Source organism: Perognathus longimembris, chromosome 11, assembly GCF_023159225.1.
Source record: "Perognathus longimembris pacificus isolate PPM17 chromosome 11, ASM2315922v1, whole genome shotgun sequence".
Classification (NCBI taxonomy): Eukaryota; Metazoa; Chordata; class Mammalia; order Rodentia; family Heteromyidae; genus Perognathus; species Perognathus longimembris.
In genome coordinates this window covers 21504116-21527736 of record NC_063171.1, presented here as the reverse complement: position 1 = coordinate 21527736, position 23621 = coordinate 21504116, and the positions used below count along the sequence as shown (strand labels likewise).

General features: G+C 35.5%; 1 protein-coding gene across 1 annotated transcript in view; it reads left to right on the top strand.

The window, feature by feature from the left end:
- Positions 1-19053, top strand: part of Xpr1 (xenotropic and polytropic retrovirus receptor 1) — a 132268-nt gene extending 113215 nt beyond the window's left edge. The window contains exons 12-15 of the mRNA XM_048357820.1: positions 1748-1914; positions 5891-6030; positions 14231-14452; positions 17843-19053. Coding sequence (XP_048213777.1) covers positions 1748-1914; positions 5891-6030; positions 14231-14452; positions 17843-17903 — 590 coding nt within the window. The 3' untranslated portion in view covers positions 17904-19053. The remainder of the gene's footprint in view (positions 1-1747; positions 1915-5890; positions 6031-14230; positions 14453-17842) is intronic.
- The last annotated feature ends 4568 nt before the right edge of the window (positions 19054-23621 follow it).

Here is a 23621-nt window from a genome sequence, read left to right as displayed (position 1 = left end):
AGAAATTCTGATTAAATAACCTGCCAACCAGTCAACATTCCAAAACACAGATTTGATCCTGAGACCCAAAAAGGCATTCCACAGTAAGATCTAAAATGTCCTTTCCAGCCTCATTACCTCGGTATCCTTACTCTGTATGTCACTTCTTCTAGGTATAGATGATTTACAGCTTTTCCAACATACCTTATGCTTTCCAACTCACACCTTTTCATTATTTTATTTCAGCCTTGTATGACCTCACCTCATCTGCCTGTCTTTTGCAGTACTATTTCTTTTTCTATAACTAACTCAAATATTATTTCCTATTTCTGGGAACGATCCCATTCTCCTTGATGTCCTTATACCTCTTTGTTTATACTTCACTTTGAGTTCAGATTTATCATCATGAATCTCATTAGATTATACATGGCAATTACCTTTGAATCATATTGCCCTTTAACATGCTAATAATCTCAAAGTGATGAGCACTTGTTTATATTAATAGGAAAGGTATAAATGGTGTCTGAGATGGCCCTCCCTTTTAGTACATTTGAAAAACTAACCAAAACATAAATTTTTTTTGTATTAGATGTTGTATACCATTTTTCCCTTACAGTACAGGTAATTTCAACAGTGATACCTATATCTTCCACTTAGAGCACTTATTATAATGAGTCTGAAACTTATGAGAGATGAATTTCAGAGACTATATGAAGCACTTATAACCAGAGCACATATATAGCCACATTGGTAATCAATAATTATTTATTTAAAATCATTTATAATAAATGTAGTTATATATTTATTACTTTATAATTATAGATACTTTATAGTTCACTAGAGTATAATGTACAAATCTATAACTACATTTACAGTTTTTATTTGTACTTAATGTGTTCTCAAAAGGAAGCCAGAAATATGTGTTCTCAGCATAAAACAAACTTAGACCTTTGTATCAATAAACACCTTCTAAAAGAAGTAAAATATCATGCTTTATTTTGTGAACTCAAGAAATTTGCTTTTTATTTTACTTTTTAATTCAGTTTTTAAAATTTCTTTGTATTATCTTTAGTCTCATAAGGGGCTTCAATTCAGCATGTCAGTTTATGAGTTACATCTTTCATTAAAACTAAATTCCTCATGTGTCTGCTGTTTTCTGGCATTCTATCTACAATTGTTGGATTGTCTTCACAATTAATACTGAGAATATCTAAGTGCATGAAGAAAATGTTGTTATAAACTAAAAACATCTCAAAAATTTCTTGAATGAAGCAAATACACCACATTCTTTGTTAGTGATGGTTCCACAATTTTACCATCTTTTACCCTAAGCTGCCACCTGATGGTGGAAATTTTAATGACATTTCTTAGAATGTTCAGAAAACATCCATTAAAGTTGTTTAGATGTTTATGTATTCGATATAGCACCTCTAAAATTGTAAATTCACATTTGTAAAAATATCATATATTCAATAAAAGTTTATTTTAATTTCATTGTGAAGGTGATATACAGAGGGGTTACCATTACATATATGTGGTAGGGATTACATTTCTTGTTTCAATTTAAGTTTGATGATTATTTTAGATCTCAAGGAAATCATATTCATTATTTAACCTTTTAGATAATGATCCTTAGAAGGATTTGTTTTAGAAAAGCCTTATTTCTCTTGTGGACCATTGTTTAAAAAGCATTTTAAATTAGTTTTATTTAATGAAGAATTTCACCTAAGTCTAGTAACTTTCTCTTTTCCTTTTCCCTTTTCTTCAGAACAAAAACACTCTGACACTAACGTGTTCTTTTACTTGTGGATCGTCTTTTGTGTCATCAGTTCCTGCTATACCCTCATCTGGGATCTAAAGATGGACTGGGGTCTATTCGATAAGAATGCTGGAGAAAACACTTTCCTCCGGGAAGAGATTGTATACCCTCAAAAAGTATGTATAAGATGTTTGCATTTAAAAAACAAACACAGCTGGGCACTGGTGGCTCACACCTGTAATCCTAGCTACAAAGGAGGCTGAGATTGGAGGATCATGATTCAAAGCTAGCCCCGGCAGCAAAGTCCTTGAAACTCTTAACTCCAGTTAACCACTAGAAAACTGGAAGTGGCGCTATGACTCAAAAGTGGTAGAGCAATAGCCTTGTGCTGAAGAGCTCAGGGACACAGCCCAGGCCCGGAGTTCAAGCCTCATGACCAGGGGGGGAAAAAAAAGGCAAAAACAAAAAAAAACTTATTTGTCTCTAGTTCCTAATTATATTAACCTAGTAAAATTAGAAGAATATTTGCCCACAGAATCAGATCAGCAAAAATGTATTAGGTATATAATATGTATAGGTATTATTTGAAATATAAGCAAAATAAATTGTGTTTCTCCAGGAGGTCATAAATTATATTCTAAATAGATAAATGAATTCCAATACAGTATAATAAAAAAAAACTAGAACAGTCAGTGACATTGATTGGAATATATTGTAAACATGTGGAAAAGTAACAGTGAAATCTTCCTCTATAACAAATAGAAGTTAATTAACAAAAAAAAAACTAGAAGAATAATATATTTTTAAGAAATCTTTCTAAATTTTTTCAGCACATTTGCCATTCCTATTAGTCCTTTTTACCTATGCAAGTTTCCATTACTGCAATTCCTAAGTTGTAATGGTCTGTTTGGGCATAGTTAAGTAGTGGTTAATGAATATGGAATGAATGCACACCTATTTGACTAATGGAAAGAGAATACCTGACTGCTTGTGTACATGGGTTTCTGCTTTTGTTTAATTCAACCAGTATTTGTTACAATCAAGTGCCAACCAGAAAATATAGATTATATAATTATAAATTATAGGTAATAATTATTTTAGAATTTTTCTTCCTGTAACTAAAAGGATAGAGGCTGAATTTAAAGTCAAAAGATTAAAAGTGTCTGTACTTTCAGATGCATTAATAAAGGATACATTTTGTGACTAGACTTTGAAAGAAACAATGAACTAAGAATTCTAATATGTAAATTTAGTCTGCTGTGTCTCTAACTAGCTATGTGTCTGTAGGCAGCCAGACTATGGCGGATTCTAAAAGGTTAAAGATGTCAGACTAGATTGTCATAATATATTCTGAGATCTAAATTGTATTATGGGTAATAAAGTATGGATTGGTAATTAGTTAATATTTTATATATTATATCAAAATGTCCCTAGTACCTTAAAATTATATTTTGATTGATTGATTGTTCCTTACTAGAGCTTGAACTCAGTGCCTGGACATTGTCCCTTAGCTTTTTCATTCAAAGTTGGCACTCTAGCACTTGAACCACACCTCCACTTCCAGCTTTTTTGTTGGGTAATTGGAGATAAGTCTCACAAGACTTCCTTGCCTAGACTATCTTCAAACTGCAGCATTAGATCTCAGCCTCCTAAATAACTAGGGTCATAGGTGTAAGCCACCATTGCCCAACTTAAAATTATATTTGGCAATATGTAACTTGGTAATGCTTACTTGTTAGGTAGAGAAAGCTCTTTCCAAGTTTGAAGACTGAAGAAAAGTAATAAAGTGAATACAAAGAATGAAATACAGCATCAATAAAGAGTAGGCATGAGTTAAGTTAAAAACGGCCTTTTGTACTTACCACAAAATATGTTTTTTATTGTTCCTTATTGTATTCTCGCTACATTGAAAGCTGTAATATATTTGTTTCTAATTATGATATGCTTAGGTGAATTTTTTGTAACTGTAAATGTTAATCCATTATCTTTTAAACACTTCAGATTTATTGATTTCTACATAATGATAATAAAAGGATATTTTAGTCAGTTTCTTTTTTGCTACATATTATCATGGACCTCAGAAATAAAGTACATACTTTCCTACCTTATAATTTTCAAATTTATAAGAAAAATGTTTTGCTGAATCACTGCATCACTGAGTTTTAAAGAGGGAAATATTGGAGGTGAGGGGGAAATCATCCAGTTTAAAAAGTAAGAAAAGGAGAAGAGAGGGAGAATGCAGTCAAGAATTCAGTATATGTTGAAGAGTAAAGGAAATTGTGGGTTGGAGAGGGATGGATGAACATGTGGAAATGGATAATATTGATCTAGATACATGGTATTCTTTAACTACTTTGTTAAATGGCAATTCCTTTGGACAACTGCTTAAAGATAATTTTTTTAAAGTGAAAAATTTTTGGAGTTCAGTTACTTCATTCAAAAGTAGTTGTATAGCAGTATGAACCTTAGGATCAGTTCCTAGAAATTGGTAGTTCATGATATTGACCACTACATCTCAGGTTAATTAGCCATTTTTGTTACTCCATATTTGAACAACATTTTCTCTTTCTCTTGATTTTAAGTCATATGTATTCCTCCTGGGATTTTTTTGACAGCTTCCATGCTAGTTAACTATGGATAGACTTAAAAAGTTGTAGTTCTTCACTTCGGACTTATAATAAGTACACTAAACATGGATTTTTCTAAAAATGCATTATCATTATATTGAAAGGATGAGAGAAGGGAGCAGTCAAGTCTTTGTGTGTATTAAAATCTATTCAGTATTCACAAAATCTATAGTAATCAGTCAGGCTGTTGTCTAAAATTGACTAATAAAAATAGGACAGAACATATTATTTAAAATATGGAGGATAAATAGTATAGTAAGTACAAATTTTGAAAATGTTTCTAGGCAATGAAGAAAAGATCACAAGAATATTGTTGCTTTTCTCTTAATAGCTTTCTAAAAATGACTAATACATTGTTCACTTAAATGTTAAATCTTAGTACATAGTAGTATACAACAGTTCTAGTTCCTAGAATTGTCTCAGCATTTAAATGTTTATTAAAGAAATAATTTTGGGGGGATTGGGGGTTTAGTTCAGAGTTCATTCCTCCCCTCTGGAAAGGAAAAAGGGAAGGGAAGAGAAGGGTAGAATTTTTCATGAGCATATCCTTGAATCTCAAGGTCAATTGGCAGTTTGTATGTTTAAGAGTGAGAAGCCGGGCTGGGCATATAGCCTAGTGGCAAGAGTGCTTGCCTTGTATACATGAGGCCCTGGGTTCAATTCCGCAGCACCACATATATAGAAAATGGCCAGAAGTGGCGCTGTGGCTTAAGTGGCAGAGTGCTAGCCTTGAACAAAAAGAAGCTAGGGACAGTGCCCAGGCCCTGAGTCCAAGCCCCAGGACTGGGGTGAGAAGCCAAGTAAACTAACTGTATTACTAAATCCTGGATCTAGTCCCTGCAAGTATTTGTTGAGTGCCTTCTTCCTCTGTTAAAATATATATATATATATATACATATATATATTTAGAATATTTCTTAATTCCAACCATATTTGTGAAATCTAAGCTTTTTTCTGAATAATTACTATTTATTGTCAAAGTGTACAGAGGAGTTACAGTTTATACATAAGGCAGTGGATACATTTCTTGTACAATTTGTTACCTTCTTCATTCCTCCTCCCCCCCCCCCCCCGGAAATCTAAGCTTTGCTTAATACTAACATCAAAGGGCAAGCGTAAGGCAATTTGAAAAAATGAGTGCAAATAGTACAGTCAGTAAATCTGTTAATATTCACTAATGTTATTTAGTCATTAGCATATCATGTTCCTGCTAAAATGTAATCTAAAGTGATCAAGGTTCTCTTTTAGCTTGTATTTCTGGGCCCTAGAAGAGAATTTCATATACAATATAAGACTGAAGTATATATGTTAAATAATTACTGACAGTATTTCTTCATTTTGAATGTTGGACCATTAAAAGAAATAATTTTATATCTTCCTAAAATATATATACTCTGTAAAGCTAGAATGTAGCTTTTTCCCTCTTGATTCACTTGATGGGACATGTGTATCTTACTGTTTATAGATAAGTTTATTTGTGAGAAAAGTGATGGGAAGCATACTCAATTTATTTATTGTTCCTTAGGCTTACTACTACTGTGCCATCATAGAGGACATCATATTGCGCTTTGCTTGGACTATCCAAATCTCAATTACCTCTACGACTAAGTTGTCTCACGTTGGGGACATCATTGCAACTGTCTTTGCCCCCCTTGAAGTTTTCCGGTAAGTAAAGCATTGAAAAGTTTATCATATTCTTTTTACCTAAAACATACTCAATCCTTTAATTATAATAAATTACAACATAGTTGATAAGCTTAAATTTTCCTCAAACTTCTCATCAGTCTTTGAGTTAGAAAATCTTACTTAAATGACTTGGAAATTAATGCTTGCAAAGTTAAAATAACTATTAATGATTTCTAAGTTTTTAAGAAAGGGGAACCATTGAGAATTATAAGAGGAAATTGAGAGTTAAAAAGGCTTGGAACATTCAGGCTGATAGTCCTACCTACTTGGAAGGCTGCATTTTCAAGGCTAGCCCAAACATAAAAGTTCAGGAGACTTTACTCAACCAATGGCTAGGCGGTGTTACATTCCTGTTAACCCTAGTGACTTGGGAAAGAGCAAGTGGGAGGTTCCAGCCAGGAAAGGCCTAACCATAAAGTGAGTCCTTAAAAATAACCAAAACAGAAAGGGGCTAGAGGTATAGTTTGAGCAGTAGAGTACCAGCCTAACAAGCCTGAAGTACTGAATTCAATTCTAATACTATCAAAAAGAAATCTAGGTACCAAAATTAAAACCTTGTAAGAATTAATTGTTGCAATTTTGTTCCTATTTTTGTATTTAAAGTCTTCCTAAAAGTATCAACAGCTTGACTTATCAACATAAAATCGAAGGGAAAGCAGGAATCCCAAGATGAACAGCATCCTAAAGCTACTTCTTTACTACAGTAATTTACCCACCATGGAAGGTTCAGTAGTTATTGCCAGTTCTTTATGCATCCAGTAACATACCTTGAAACTATGTAAAGCAAAAGTTAACAATGCTAAAAGTAGATTAATTCACACTTTTAGTGGAAGGTTTTAACATTTCCTTTAGTAATAGGTCAACAAATATCTAACCAATTTGACCTAATTTACCTTTGTAGAGCATTGCATCCATAAACAAACACATTATTTTAAATACATACAGAACACTAAAATTTACCATATATTGTATCATACTAGTCCCAACAAATTTCATAGGATTAAAATCAAGAAAGATAAACTAAAAATTCCCACATACTTAAAATATAGTCAATATATGTCTAATAACTCCTAAGTTAAATTTGAGATTCCAGTGCAGTTGAAAGTAGGGTGAAAAGAAAATGTAGAATGTAGCTAAATGCCATGAGAAACATTTAACCCTAAATGTTCATACTAAAAAAGTATATAGCTCAATAAATTAAAAAAGATTTTTAGAATAGAAAATTAAACCTAAAAGAAAGAAGAAAATAAAAGAACAGAAATTTATGGAATAGAAAATAAACATACAATAGAGAAAACTGACAAAACCAGGCTGGGAATATGGTTTAGTGGTAGAGTGCTTGCCTAGCATGCATGAAGCCCTGGGTTCCATTCCTCAGTACCACATACACAGGAAAATCCAGAAGTGGCACTGTGGCTCAAGTGGTAGAATGCTAGCCTTGAGCAAAAAGAAGCTCAGGGACAGTGCCCAGGCCTGAGTCCAAGCCCCACGACTGACAAAAAAAAAAAAGAATCCTAAAGAAGGTAGGACATTCTAGCTCAGTTGTAAAGTATTTGGCCAGCATACACAAGACCTCTCCCTGACACCAAAACAAATAAAACCTAAAGATGCTGGATGCTATTGGCTCATGCCTGTAAATCCTAGCTACTCAGAAGGCTGAAATATGAGGATTGAGGTGAAGCCAGCCCAGGTAGTTCATGAGACTTATTACCTCCAAAAAACCAGAAGTAGAACTGTGGCTCAGTGTTACTAGCCTTGAGCGAAAAAGCTCACAGTGTACAGGCCCTGAGTTCAAGTGCGCGCGCACACAGACACACACACACCACTATGTTTTTAAATCACAGAGACAATTTCTAAACAGCTTTATGCCAGTAAATTTAAGTTTGTAGATGGAATAGTCAAATTCCCAAATAGTCTGGTATACCAAGCCAGTAAAGACAGAATAAAATAAAGTAAATCCATATTAAAATACTTTCCACAAAAAAGAAACTCTAGGTCTTGGAAATTCTTCCACATTTTTCAAGTCTAATTATTATTTATTTCCCAGAACAGTTCAAGAGCAAGGAACATTTCCCAGTTTTATATGGTTAGCATGACTTTGTTACCTAAACCTACAAGGACATGCCAAGAAAACCAATCTGTCTTGTAACATAGTTACAAAAATCCTCAGCAGAGTCTGGTCCTTGTTCCTGTCTGGGTACCAGGTTTCTTTAGCCAGGCAGTTGGAGGTGGAGGTGGGGGAAACCAGAGGAAGGAGGAGTCAGCTTGCTGGGATTTTACAGGTCTGTGCTTAGCACTGCCCAAGGCTGGGAAATAGGAAAGTAAGAGAAAGAAACGGCTGGGAAACCGCTCAGATCACTACATGTATTTGCAACGATTAGACAGGAAAAAAAGATAAAAAGCAGAGACAATATAAAACCCTGTCAAGAAGTGGAAGGAGGGCTGGGAATATGGCCTAGTGGCAAAAGAGCTTGCCTCATATACATGAAGCCCTGGGTTCAATTCCCCAGTACCACATATATGGAAAACGGCCAGAAGTGGCGCTGTGGCTCAAGTGGCAGAGTGCTAGCCTTGAGCAAAAGGAAGCCAGGGACAGTGCTCAGGCCCTGAGTCCAAGGCCCAGGACTGGCAAAAAAAAAAAAAAAAAAAAAAAAAAAAAAAAAAAGAAGTGGAAGGAAATCCAGAAAATGAGAATGAGCCAAAGCCTGAGGAGAAGCCAGAAGAGGAGGAAGAGCCAGAGAAGGAGGAGAATGCAGAAGAAACCTTTAGAGAAAGGCTAATTAAATCTCTCCAGGAGTTTAAAGAAGACATACGTAACAGGCATTTAAGCAATGAAGATATGTTTAGAGAAGTGGATGAGATAGATGAGATAAGGAGAGTGAGAAACAAACTTATTGTGATGCATTGGAAGGTTAATCGAAACCATCCTCACCCCTACTTAATGTAGCTTACCTTGATGTCTATTTTATCTGGTATTAACATTGCCATATAGCTTTTTTCTCTCTTTTTTTTAGCATTTTCCTGATAAATCTTTGCCCATCTTTTTTTTTTTTTTTTTTTGCCAGTCCTGGGCCTTGGACTCAGGGCCTGAGCACTGTCCCTGGCTTCTTCCCGCTCAAGGCTAGCACTCTGCCACTTGAGCCACAGCGCCGCTTCTGGCCGTTTTCTGTATATGTGGTGCTGGGGAATCGAACCTAGGGCCTCGTGTATCCGAGGCAGGCACTCTTGCCACTAGGCTATATCCCAGCCCTTTGCCCATCTTTTTAACCTCTTATTCTTAGTAGTTTTAGATGTACCTCTTGTTACCTACAGTTCATTGTTTATTGTAGTTGGAATCAATCTACAAATCTTTTCAAAGGAGAGCTTTACTGATTTGTAAGAAAAAAAAGTGGTTTCTGATAGGATTTAAAATGAAGTTACTAAGAAATATGTAAATACCATATTTTTGAAAGTTAATAGTACATTTGTATAAATATTACATCTATACATGTAAAACTTTGTGAAGAATGAAAGACAAAAAGTACAATCTCAGTGGTGGGATTATGAATGATTTTTTTCTTCTACTTGTTTGTATTTTCCATACTCCTACAATGTACACACATATGGTTGCTAAAATAATAAAAGTTTTATAACTAAAAGAAACAAAAAAAATCCTCAGCAAAACATTAGCCAGTGAATCTAGCTGTATCACAAGTTGGATTCATTCTAGAAATACAAAATTTAACATTCATAAATTAATTTGTATAATTTACCACATTAATTAATAAAGGGAAGGACTTTAATGTTTGTAGCAAAGGCCATTGTTAAAATTCTGTGCCTGGTCAGGCAAGGTGTTACATACCTATAATCTTCATCTGCAGACTGAAGCAGGAAGATTGCTTGAGATTAGGATAAAGATTGGCAAAAATTTCTGCTCTCTTGTATTTAGCATCATGATACAAAGTATAGCTGGTTCAGTGAGGGGGAAAATGTGATTAGAGAGGAAAAATAAAACTATTCACTGATGATATATGATTGCATATGCATAAAATTTGAAAGATTCAGACATATATGTGAAGCACTGCATCCATAAACTGCTACTTATATGTTGAGCTGTACACAAAGTCTCAAATTTTAAAAGATTTCTTCCTCATCTTCCTCTTTCTTTTCTTCCTTTTGTTTCCTTTTTTTTTTTTTTAACAGGCCAGGCATGGTAGCCTAATTCTTTAACTACAGCCTAAGGCCAACCCTAGCAAAAGACCCTTCAGCTCAACAAACCAGGCTTGTATAGCACAACTATACTCCCAGCTACATAGAAAGCTGTAAAGGAGGGAGATTGTGATCCAAGGCTAGCCAAAGCAAAAAATGTGAGACCCTGTTCAAAAAGCATAGCAAAAAAAGGGCTGGTACATGGCACAAGCAGTAGAGCACCTGCCTAGTAGCTCCAAGTTCAAACCTCAATACCACCAAAAGAAAGAAGATTTTACAAATACTTTGATTGATGGTTATAAGATGGATATAACTATAAATTGTTTTAAAACAGTCACAAGTAGAAAAGGAAATTTTAAAAAATGTATTTTGAGTAGCACCAGACTATATCAAATACCTGGGAATAAATCTAATGAAAGATATATGTATATGTGTGTAAAAATCAAAAAGCCAGTTCCGTGTTCTATTGAAACATAAAGAATACTTTTCTATGGAAACATAAAAGAGCAAGACTAGCCAAAACTAAAAAGCACTAGTGTCTCATACCTGTAATCGTAGTTCCTCAGGAAGCCAGCCCAGGCAAGAGCACCCATGAGACTCAAAGTGAGGAGCCTAGAAGAATGGCACCAATGTCACTTGGAGACTTGAAATGCAAATCCACAAGCCCAACTCAGCCCTAACTAATCCAGCACAGTCAGGATGCAGGCTCAGCAATCTGTGCTTATCAAATTCTCAAAGTGATTCTGAGGCTCTCAGAACTAATGCTTTGTTACCTATCACAATGTGCGCAAGAGTCTGAGAATAAGTCTTGTCCTTGCTGACTAATCCTGGCTCCTCGGGAGGCTGAGATCTGAGGATCACGATTCAAAGCCAGAGTGGACAAGAAAGTCCATGAGCCTCTTACCTCCAGTTAGCCACCAAAAAGCTGAAAGTGGAACTGTGGCTGAAGTGGTAAAGCACCAGCCTTGAGCAAAAAAGCTCAAGGTAAGTGCCAAGGCTCTGAGTTCAAGCCCCAGGATTGGTGCACTCTCCCCCCAAAGAAAGAAAGAAAACAGTCAAAAACTATCCTGAAAATAACAAAGTTGAAAGATTTAAACAACACAGACTGATCATACCATTAGTGTACTGGTTAGTAAGAGAATAGACAAAATACCCTAGAAACAGGCCTACATATATGTTGACATTGCCTAATTCATGACAGAAATAACAGTGGAGAGAACATGAGTCAACTGCATCCATATGAAAACGTAAAACTTACAGCTCCTTCTGAATACCATATGCAAAATCAAGTCCAGGTGGATTAAAGAACTAAATATTAGAGGTAAATCAATAAACTCTCGGGATGGGTCCCAAAAGGTAGCTTTCAGCATATGATCGTATATTTCCTATGTCTGGGTTGTAGCCATACAAGGTGTTCATCATATGATACCTTATGAAATTCTATACTTAAGATTTTCTTTTACCATATGTATGTTATAATTAATTAAAATGCTTATTTTTTAAGCAAGAAAGAAGTTTCCCTGACAGTGACTTCACAACAGCAATTTAAAATGAAATCTTTTTTTTTTTTTTTTTTTTTTGGCCAGTCCTGGGCCTTGGACTCAGGGCCTGAGCACTGTCCCTGGCTTCTTCCCGCTCAAGGCTAGCACTCTGCCACTTGAGCCACAGCGCCGCTTCTGGCCGTTTTCTGTATATGTGGTGCTGGGGAATCGAACCTAGGGCCTCGTGTATCCGAGGCAGGCACTCTTGCCACTAGGCTATATCCCCAGCCCCTTAAAATGAAATCTTAATGAAAGAAATGACAGCCTACTTAGAACTCTTAATCCATTGCAAATATCTCACAAATGAAATGATAAATATTTTCCAGTAGATATATAGTATTCTTCTTTAGTCAAAATGAGGAAACACTCCTTTATAAAATATGAAAGAAGCTATAAATATAACCATAAAAAGTAAAGAATGACCCTAGAACACAACATACTTGTTAGCCATACTCTCTCTAGACCACTTGTACCCCTTCTTCACTTTACTTTTCTGAACATCCTGATCTAGGACCTAGTCCCTCCATCCACCAGCATTTCCCATCCACTTCCTTCTCTTTAATGTACTACTCTATAAATTTCAAAAAAGAGAAGAGGAAGGAAAAATAAATCCTAGTTTTAAAAAAAGCTTGGTTTTTACTTTTTTAAGCAAATAATTTGCTTAATGATAGAATCAAATGTTCTGTCATAAAAAAAAACTTCTTACTTTGAAACGACTTTCCCCTCAAACTATTGCCCAGATATCTTTATGCTGTCCTTTATAGCAGACCTTTTCCAAAATTGTCTACACTTGCTATCTCTCACTCTCTTTAATGTTTGTCCCCTATTTTCCGTAGGAATACTATTCAGAAATACTGTTTAGAAATAGTATTTGTTACTGATACTCAAACTGTATCATCTTATTCATAGTCTATAATCATAATAGAATAAATACTACATACTACTATTTATGTATGTATCACTGTCCTAAAACTATAGTTATTTTTAAGTTATTGAATTCTCATAACAATTTTATTATATATGATGAACATTCCATTATTCTGTGTTACTGATGACACTGAAGTATAAGCTAAGTAACTCATTCATGGTCTTTTCAGCTCATAAGTGATGAATTCATGAATTGAATCTAGACAGTCTCCCGGAGATAAAGCTCTTATTTTATGTTGTCTGTTTTACTAAATCCTGTGTTCAGGTCTCTAGAGTTACCTTCCTTTATCTCTCAACAAACCACTTTTTTCACTTGACTCATCAGAAACTACATTTTCCTATCTCACCAGCTTTTCCTTTTCAATTCCTTTAATTCTTCTTCTTCCCAACTTTTACGTGTTGGAGCACTCCGTGGCCTAACCTTTCTCTCCTCTTTTCCAATTACGTTATCCATAAATCGACTCAAAATATTGTCCTTATGCTGTCTGCAGCATCAAACTCTTTCTCCCTTGAACTTGCAGACTCATAATGTCCATCAATACTGACTTCTCTACTTAGATATCTAATAGGGTACAACCCTTACGGCTCCAGTTTAGTAAATGGTATCACCGTTCACTCAGACTAAAAACCTGAAGGCCACTGACATCCCATGTGAGTAAATTCTGTCAGCTTCATCTTCATAAGTAAATCTCTAGTTTCTCTTGGCTTCTTATTACCTCTTTAAAATCATGTTTGGCTTGGTCACCATACTTGTCCAGACTACTATACCACCCTTCTAATTCATCTTCAACTGTTCTTTTCTCCTTTTATCTATTCACTGTTTAGTCGATAGAATGATCTTTTTAATGTAAATCAAAATTCTTCATTTCCATTGTTTTCCATCACACTTGAAATATATGGTTTAGAAGCCCCTGTAGATGGACCCTCCTCTGTCTATCCATCTTCTGGATTTTAACCTCACTTGTTTTACTCCAGCCCCATCGCCTTGGTTTTCAAGATACCAAGTCATTTTTGTCTTCTGTTTTTTTCTCAATATTTTCTTTTCTATTTTTCTCCAGGGGTTTTACCTGACTTATTTCTTTGTATCATTCAGATTTTTGCTAGATGCCATCTTTTCAGAGACACTTTCCCCAACCAGTCTTATGATAGCATACTCTCTGCCCTTTCCAGATTTATTTCTTCAGAACACTTTACATCAAATAAGTTATTTCTTATTGTCTCTACCACAAAAATAAAGGCAAAGAAGGCTTTGTCTGTTTCATGCAGTGCTTTCTTCCCTTGCAGTAGATATTCAGTAAATACTTATTGGATAAGGTGAAATAATAGAACTTTATAAAACCACATTCTATGAGTCCACTTTTGTTTTCCTACCCTCATCCCTACTTCATCTTTCTCTATTTCATTTTCATATTCTAGACTTTAATTGCTTGTGTTTCCATGAATTGAAATCTGATACTCTGGGAGGTTCATAGATAATACTAATTGTATATTCATAGTTCTGATGAGTGTGTTTGCTCTACAAGGCGTTTTGTGTGGAACTTCTTCCGCCTGGAGAATGAACATCTAAATAACTGTGGTGAATTCCGTGCTGTGCGGGACATCTCTGTGGCCCCACTGAATGCAGATGATCAGACACTTCTTGAGCAGATGATGGACCAAGAAGATGGGGTTCGAAACCGCCAGAAGAATCGGTCATGGAAGTATAACCAGAGCATATCCCTGCGCCGGCCTCGCCTTGCTTCTCAGTGTGTATAGCTTCTAATTCTCTAAGGGTTTTTATATTTAGTAACATTTAATCCAAGAAGCTTTTAGATTGAACCAAACGCAATTGCTGTTTTTTTTCACCATTATTTACCTATGTAAGAAACAGAAATTTCATATGATCCAATTTACACTTTAATGAATACATAAAATAAATGTCATTCAAGTCATTACTTACTAATTGGGCATTAAAAGTTTACACTGGGGAAAATATTTATTGGATGATTTGCTTGAATATGTTTCACTGAAAATAGTCTTCAAGTTATTAACTTTAGAAATCCGGTCATCTATGTAATCGTTGACAATTCTCTTAAATTCTATCCCTCTTCTGGAAATTAAAATTAATATAGCTCCTCCTCATAGAATGATTAGCAGGACTAAATTCATTATTGTATCAGATCATGCCAGTTCCTTTACAAAAAGAGCTTGTATTACTGAGTATTATTAAGTACCTATAACATTTTATTATAGATATTAATATAATAATATATAACAATGTTGACTATCTGTTTTTAAAATTAATAATAAATGTAGAGTATATGCTAACCTCATTTGAAATTTAAAAACAATGGCTAGCCTAATAGGAATAAAGGAGGAGGCTTCAGTTGGACATGAGCAGTTTTTTGAAGGAATTATTAGGCCAGAAGCTCAGTAAAGACTATAAAGGTGGAAATGAAAGGCAAAAAGGAAATTCATGTGATTAGAGCTATAGTGAGAAAAAGTTGGTTGGGTAGATGAAGTATGATTGCCAAAGAATGAGAAGTATAAACTTATTCTTGTAGACAGGAAGTAGTTTTACTGGCACTGTGAAAAATATGTTAAGAGGGAAAATGGAAGGCCTGAGACTAGTTGGAAAATGATTGTAGTATGGGACAGTAAACATTCAGATTAGTCTAAAGAGGCATTTAAAAGGTGTGGGGGGGTGTGGGGGGGGGGGAAGCTCTGTTGTTGTTTTGCCAGACCTAGGGCTTGAACTTTAGGCCTAGGTGCTTTCCCTGAGCACCTTTTGCTGAAGTCTAGGGCTCTACCACTTGAGTTACAGCTCCATTTCTGGTTCTTTTCTGTGATTAAATGGAGATGAGAGTCTCAATGATGTTCCTGCTCAGGCTGGCTTCAAACTGTGATCCTCAGATCTCAGCCTCCTGAGTAGCTGTGATTTCAGGCATGAGCCACCAGCACCCAGCTGCTCCTCTTTTTTAATAGAATAAAATTTTCCAAAGCCTTAGAAATTTCGAAGTTCTCTGAAAATAAAAGCAAAGAGCAGGAACCTTGCAAAGAGATAAACACATAAATAAAAGGCAGGGTGATCAAGAAAATCAGTAGGAAGAGAGTCAAAGCTGCTTTATACGTAGGAAGTAAAGTTTAAAAGGGTAAAAGGGTTGGGGTAGAAAAACACAGGTGGATATGTATAGCTTCTATTTCTGTAAGGCTCATCAAGGTACCACAAAGGCCTGAAAGAAAATGTTTTACATGATGTGCAATCTCTTAGCTCTTGATTTTCAAAGTGCAATCTTTGTGACTTACCAGCAGAGGGAAGTCTAATCACACTTTCTGTTTTAGAAACTAGGAGGTTTTTAAGCAATTATCTTCAATTTCAGGTGTTTAGTAAAAATACTGGATAACTGACTGCAACCAAAAGAAAATATTTAGAGTAGAGCAAGTTGTAACAAAGGTAGTAAAGAAATCTAAAATGAGAAGAGTTGACTCTGAGCTCTAACTTTATGATTTATGCAACCTTTAGCACATCCTTTAACTCTGTGAATGTCAGCTTCCCCCTTCTGTCAAGAATAATGATTCCCATCTCATGAAATACTGCTTTCATCTCATGGGGCTCATAAGTTGCAGGATATGTTAACATTACCTAATCTCATTTTTTTTTTCTTGTATATTGCTATTTTTATTTTATAAAATACCGGAAATTATATCTGACACACAATATGTTAGTGACAGCTTTCCTTTCTAAGTTAACAATATGTAAGCAAATCACATGTACATTAGAATTTATCTGATAATAAATTATCATCTTCGTGAAATGAAAAGGAAACAATACTTTATAGCTTTTTTTCAGACCCATTCTTCTTTTAAATATACCATTGCACTTTTCATGATATTAAAATATATTTCCTTTAACATTTTTTTTCTTTTTCTACATCAATTTTTTTTTTTTCTTTCTCAAATTTTTATTATCAAACTGACGTACAGAGTGGTTACAGTATCATACGTTGGGCATTGGATACATTTCTTGTACTGTTTGTTGCCTTGTCCCTCATGCCTCCCTCCCTCCCCCCCTTTCCCTCCCCCCCCAGGTGTTCAGTTCACTTACGCCAAAGAGTTTTGCAAGTATTGCTTTTGTAGTTATTTCTCTTTTTTTACCCTGTGTCTCTCGAATATGGTATTCCCTTTGAATTTCCTACTTCCAATACCAGTAAACACGGTTTCCAATATACTCAGATAAGATTACAGAGATTCTGTAGGTACAAACATAGGAAGGTGCCTAATCTCATTTTTTATCCAGTACAAGAATGTCTTTCACAGCATCTTTCCACAGATGATCATTTTGTTCTTATGGCCAATTAACAGTAATAATGAAGTCTGTAACTATATGAGACACCTACTGAATTTTTATTGTCGGATACAGTGGTAGTAAGTTCTGTTGTTGGCTTAAATATACCCTATTGTGATTTAATTAATAATTTTATTATATACTCATGCTTTTTCATTAAATTGTAATGAGCCTCCTCTTCTTTATTATGCTTTGCCAACTATTTGAAGATAGACAACTGTCATACCTCTCCTTAGAACTTATATTTGCTAACTCTCCCCTAGTTTTCCGGCATAGTTCCAGTAGTGTTGTTTTGTTCATCATAATTCCTTATGTTTGCTTTATGCCTTATTGATGCTTTTTGTACCCATTTCCTCACTTGATTGATAGGCACAGTCTGTAAGGTGAAAGGATAAGTAAGTGAAATAGGTATTCCTTCTTTACAGGTATGGAAATGGGTATTCCAAGAGTGATACATCAGTCAAAGTCAGTACTCTAATTTACATCTTTTTTTGGTGATATTTAGGTTCAAATTCAGGCCCTATGCTTTTTAAGTAAGCACTTTACTGATTGAGCTATGCCTGCAGCAATGCAAATCTTCCTATTCCAGATTACTATTCTGTTAAACTTGACTTATGCTTGTTACCTTCCCCATAGAGTTTTTCTGGTGATACCTGAAATTGAGTATAAACTCCAGAAATAGTTAATCTGGTGTAGTAGATAATGCTTGTTTAGAATGTTTGATGGTTGTAAGATTGGAAATATACCTACTTCTATGAAGATGTTTATATTTTAGTAATGAACTGTGTTTTTTCCCTCTTATTACCCCTAGATCCAAGACTCGTGACACTAAGGTATTGATAGAAGACACAGATGATGAAGCTAACACTTGAATTCTCTGAAGTCTAGATTAACATCTTGGTTTTCCTACTCTACAATTCTTTCCTCGACCAATGCAACCTCTAGTACCTTTTTCCAGCTGAAAACAGGAGAAAAAACAAAACACATTTTCCGAGCTCTTCCAGATCGGATCCTATGGACTCCAAACAAGCTCACTGTGTTTCTTTTCTTTTCTTCTGGTTTAATCTTAATTTTCTATTTTTAAAACAAATATTTACTTCATTTTGCCAATTAGAGGATGTTTTAAGAAACAAAAACATAGTATCTTATGGATTGTTTACAATCACAAGGACACAGATATCTATCAAGATGAAGAACAGAACAGGCATTGAAAGGACCCTCTGATGGGATAGTGTGGAGATGTCTTTCAGCTTCTGCTTGGCCAGTTTTGACTGGTTGAAACCGGACATTGGTTTTTAATTTTTTGTCAGTTTATGTGGAGAATTTTTTCCTTTCCTTTCCTTCATACCCAGCACAAAGGCACTGGCTGCACTTGCAGGAAAAGTGCAACTTAGAGCAGTACCTTCATTCATGAAGCTACTTTTTAATTTGATTTAACTTTTCTTATTTGGGGGAGGGTTGTTGGGGGGTGAAAAATATGATGTATTTGTTACATATGGTTTTCTCATTATTTATGAAACTTAACCATAAAAGAATGATAAAACTCCTGTGCAATGATAGTGATAACAATGAAAGAAGATGGGGGAAACTACTGTTGGATGGCATTTATGAGTCCCACATACCTCTTTCAGGATACAACCTGCACCAGTTTGACTTTTTCTAATTTTAAGCCAAAGTGTTATTACTAAATTTTTAAGTTGCTGCTGCTTTAGAGTCCTGAGCATCTCTCATAATAAAGCATCCCTCATGCTTCTATACTACTAGTTGAAATTCATGTAAGAGGTTCTGGTACTTAGTGTTTTTAGAAATAGATGTGGACTATGTTTGCCCACATTCCAGCCATAACAACTAAAATTATGCCTTACTATGCTTCAGCATGTAGGGAATTGTAATATAATACTAACTCTGAGTTGAATGACAAAGCTATTTCGGAGATTCTTCACACTCATAGTAGGTAGTTTTTCCTTTGCTCTTACCCACTGAAGCCAGAATTTGATCAAATTTAAAGTCCATTGTGGGGAACCATATATTGTTGAGTGTGTATAACAAGTCTAGTCCGTCCTCCTTCATATTATAATAATACAAAAGACCTTTTAGCAGTTTTTGCCAGCAGTTTTGAGAGATGAACGTTGAGTTTTATGTCCTGGCATAGTAGAAACCTGAATTAAAATGTTGCCATCTAAACTTGGTCATACATAAAAACATATACATACATACATACATACATATAGTCACATACATATATTCATCAGACAGTTATGGTCTGTATGCAATGCCATTTCTCACTTCCTTTTCTCATTCCTTTTCCTCCTAAGATGTCCATGAAATTTAGCATTTCATGGTGGAGTGTAGTTCAGTAGTGGAAAGATTTGCCAAGAAAATTCAAGGCCCTAGGTACAGTCTCAAATGCTGAGAAATATATAATCTACCAAAATTAAAATATTCAGAAAAAGTAGCCTTTTATTTCCCACTCAAGACCCAAATGAAGTTCCTAAGTCAAACATCAGTAGATTCATGAAAGTAAAATTTACTTCTGACATTTACATTTATTTTTAGACAAAGGAACAACTAACTAGAAAGATACCTATTAAGGCTTTTTGTCATCAGACCTCCTGCATATCATAAAACTTCATTCCCTGTTACTGATGAATTTTTATTTTTTAAAAGGAGTTTTGTACATTTTTATTCTGATAAGCTTCTAAAACTTGTTCCCTTTATGAACTGAAATGTTCTTTTTCTTGAAAAATCATACAACTTTATGGCTTCTTTGCCATCATTTGTTTTACCAAGTAATCCCTTTCTCAAAACAGAAGAGCAAATGTTTACTTTTTCTTCATTTTAAATAAATTGAACCCTATCTAATAATCAGTGGTGACAGTCTACTACAAAACCTTTAGTAGATAAAAAGTTACATTATTTCTACTTCAGAATTTTTCCCCTAACTGTTCCAGTTTTTTTAATTTTAAAACTATATGGGGGAGGCTGGGAATATGGCCTAGTGGCAAGAGTGCTTGCCTCTTACACATGAGGCTCTCGGTTCGATTCCCCAGCACCACATATATGGAAAATGGTCAGAAGGGGTGCTGTGGCTCAGGTAGCAGAGTGCTAGCCTTGAGCGGGAAGAAGCCAGGGATGGTGCTCAGGCCCTGAGTCCAAGGCCCAGGACTGGCCAAAAAAAAAAAAAAAAAAAAACTATATGGGGGAGATATCACTAGTCTAGTAGCAGTAATTATTAGTATATGGAGTGGTCCAGTGGCCAGTCATTTCTTGAACAAAATTGCTGGTACTGTGTATCTAGAGCCATCTCCATTCTCTGTTAGTGAATCTAGATAATAGCCCAGACAGGGTCTTACAGCTGTAACTGCTGGTATTCCAACTCCTTTGATTTTTACTTTAGTAATGGCTAGTTTGGTCTTTCTCCTCTAGGCCCCATCAGTATTCTTTTTTCATGAATAATAAAAAATTTTTCTGGTGTATTTGTCCTGTTGCCATATAGGCTGCCCAGAAATAAGGCTTATGAACTTTCAGCTTACCACAAAGGCTCAAATGCCTATTTAAACATCCATTTCTTTCCTCTTAAAACTAATGAGAAAAATGGCTTTCTTCATCAAAAGTGTTTGGAAGACAAAGTAATACATTTACATTTTTCCCTCATAAAAAAAAGTAATACATCTTTTCCAGCTTTTCTGTGCCTAGTACTTGTGAATGTTACAGCCTGCCTAAAATTTTACTGGAGACTCCTCTATACTGAAACTCTTAATAGTTCTATTCTTACAGTTTAATTAAAAGTATAGGGCTGGGGATATAGCCTAGTGGCAAGAGTGCCTGCCTCGGTATACCCGAGGCCCTAGGTTCGATTCCCCAGCACCACATATACAGGAAACGGCCAGAAGCGGCGCTGTGGCTCAAGTGGCAGAGTGCTAGCCTTGAGCGGGAAGAAGCCAGGGACAGTGCTCAGGCCCTGAGTCCAAGGCCCAGGACTGGCCAAAAAAAAAAAAAAGTATAAACTATCTCATTTTAGGTATAGAAATTTAGTGTTTTTGAGAACTACTCCATTTTTAATACCAGTTAAAGTATCCCCCAAGGGCTGGGATGTAGCTCAGTGGCAAAGCACTTGCATAGCAAGTGCAACATCCTGGGTTCGATCCCCACTACCAAAAAAGAAAAGACAAATACATATCCCCAGAGGAATAAGAAAGTCTAAACAAAGAATAAAATTTGTTTTTTAGCTTCATGTTAGTATGAAAGCACTTGTATATGCAGAGAAATTAGAAAATGATTTTTGGGGAGGCTAGGCATTATTTTTTTAAGACACATTTAAGACTGCCTGTCATTAGACTCTTTAGGCAAACTTCACTTCAGACTCAGAAACCAGCAGTCATTGTAACCTATACTAGCCATCAAAGAAGGAAAATTGAGGCCTAGGATCCATGACTCAAAATAGCTTTTCTGTTGTTTCAACTGAGCTCCTACTGAACTTGTTCATATATGATAGCTTTCTGCCATCATTAGATCAAGTACATTTACAAGCTCACTCATTTCTGAACAGGTAACTAAGGTAAGAATAGTACTGACTCACAGGCAGGAAATTGGCAGACACATGGTTGAAAAGTAAAAAGATAATTTTGGACATAACAGAGAAGAGTGGAAGACATTGGACCTTGAGAAATAGATGCAGGGCCATTAGAAAAGTATGTGAGCTCAGTGACATGTCAGTGATGCCTCTCCAGACCGCTCTCCCTCATTATGTTGTGGAGAAAGCTGCCTTGATGTTCCGATCATTTTTTCCCCACTACTTTACCTTACATTCTAAAGAAAAGAGTATATCTCTAACATTTTATTTAGAAGCTTAGGATTCTCTAAAGTGATTGCACTTTTATTTTTTAATCATATATCAAGTTGTTATTCTTTTACTAGTTTGCATAAAATTTACCTAACTCAAAAAGTATGTACTTATTACGTAACATTTAGATTTTAAAAATTAAAATGGCTTCTTAGATTTTAAAAAAATTCAATTTTTAGTTTTCTTTTTTTTTTTTTTTTGGCCAGTCCTGGTGCTTGGACTCAGGGCTTGAGCACTGTCCCTGGCTTCTTCTTGCTCAAGGCTAGCACTCTGCCACTTGAGCCACAGCGCCACTTCTGGCCATTTTCTGTATATGTGGTGCTGGGGAATTGAACCCAGGGCCTCATGTATACAAGGTGAGCACTCTTGCCACTAGGCCATATCCCCAGCCCCTTTAGTTTTCTTAACTACAAAAATCACCATACTTTTCCTGAATGTAACAAGCCAGTGTCATTACAGAGATCAGTAATGTTCAGGTCAAAATAGAAATTCTGGTAGGACATTTGGAAAAGTTGGGTAAAGGAGGATGAATCACATCTACTTGATTCCCTCCCTTTCTTCCTCCCTTCCTCCCTCCCTCCCTCTCCCTTCCTCCCTCCCTCCTTTCTTCCCTCCCCTCCTCCTCTTCCTCCTCCTCCTCCTCCTCTTTCTCTTTTTGCCTGTCGTTTGCTAAATCATAGGCAGTGGTTTTGTAAATTACTGTAACAGATATACCTTTCTACTTCATAGAAAGTACATATGTATGCGCATAGAAGGTATATACATAACGTACATAACTTCCAAATATCAGCCTTGATACTAAATCTTAAAAAGGTTCCAACTTTCTGCATTGCAATTTTAAGTCTATACCGTGTGAGAGCACATGGCAATGTGGGTTAGAGTTGATTATAATATAGCATAAGAAGTTTTATGTTCTTCATTATTACACATCAACAGTCTAACCAACATTAATCATGATCATTAAATACTAGAAAATTGAAGAATCTCATTAGTTTTGGGAGAACTAAAGGTAATATAAATAAGCTTTTTTGTCAATGGAGAAGGGCCTGCTGATTGATATTACTCATGATAAACTGTCAGACTCTTGGCAGTGAGTTGTGTCTCTGAAACAACCTAGAATATATTTTCTTCCTAAAAGTGGAAGAGGAAGTGAGAGGAACAAGATGAGTTTTCCCTGAAGCAAGGAGAGTCATTACACTAAATTTCAACTGCAGTATGTTTCCTTGTAGCAACCTTTGACTTACTTTTATCAATTAAGTGCTACCTTCAGTTTTCTGTATGGTGCCATCCACTTGAGGAGGACAATCAAAACTAACCTATTGTTTGCCTTGAATTCACTATGTGTGCTAACTACAGTGTCATCTTAAACACCTTCAAACCAGTTACTTGACTAAACACTATTTCCTTTCTACCACCAGAAATCATTAGTACAGCCTTCAGTACTACCAAAAAGATGTGGACTTTTAGAAAAAGCAGGATTCCATCTCACTGTCCCTTAATATTTATCACTGAATTCCCAGTCTGTAATTTCCAGATTGTCCATAGCAGTGCCACCAAGCAAAGAGTAGGGAAGGATTGTGGGGAAATCTCTAAGGAGTAATTGCTCCTGACATTGCAATTCTTTTGAACTATAAGATACAGTTGTGAACTGCATTTCAGCTACAAAAAGAACAAATCTCTTTAGCTTTATCACATTGTGAATATTAGTTTCTTGCCATTTTATGGACTAGCACAGAAGCTTGTATCA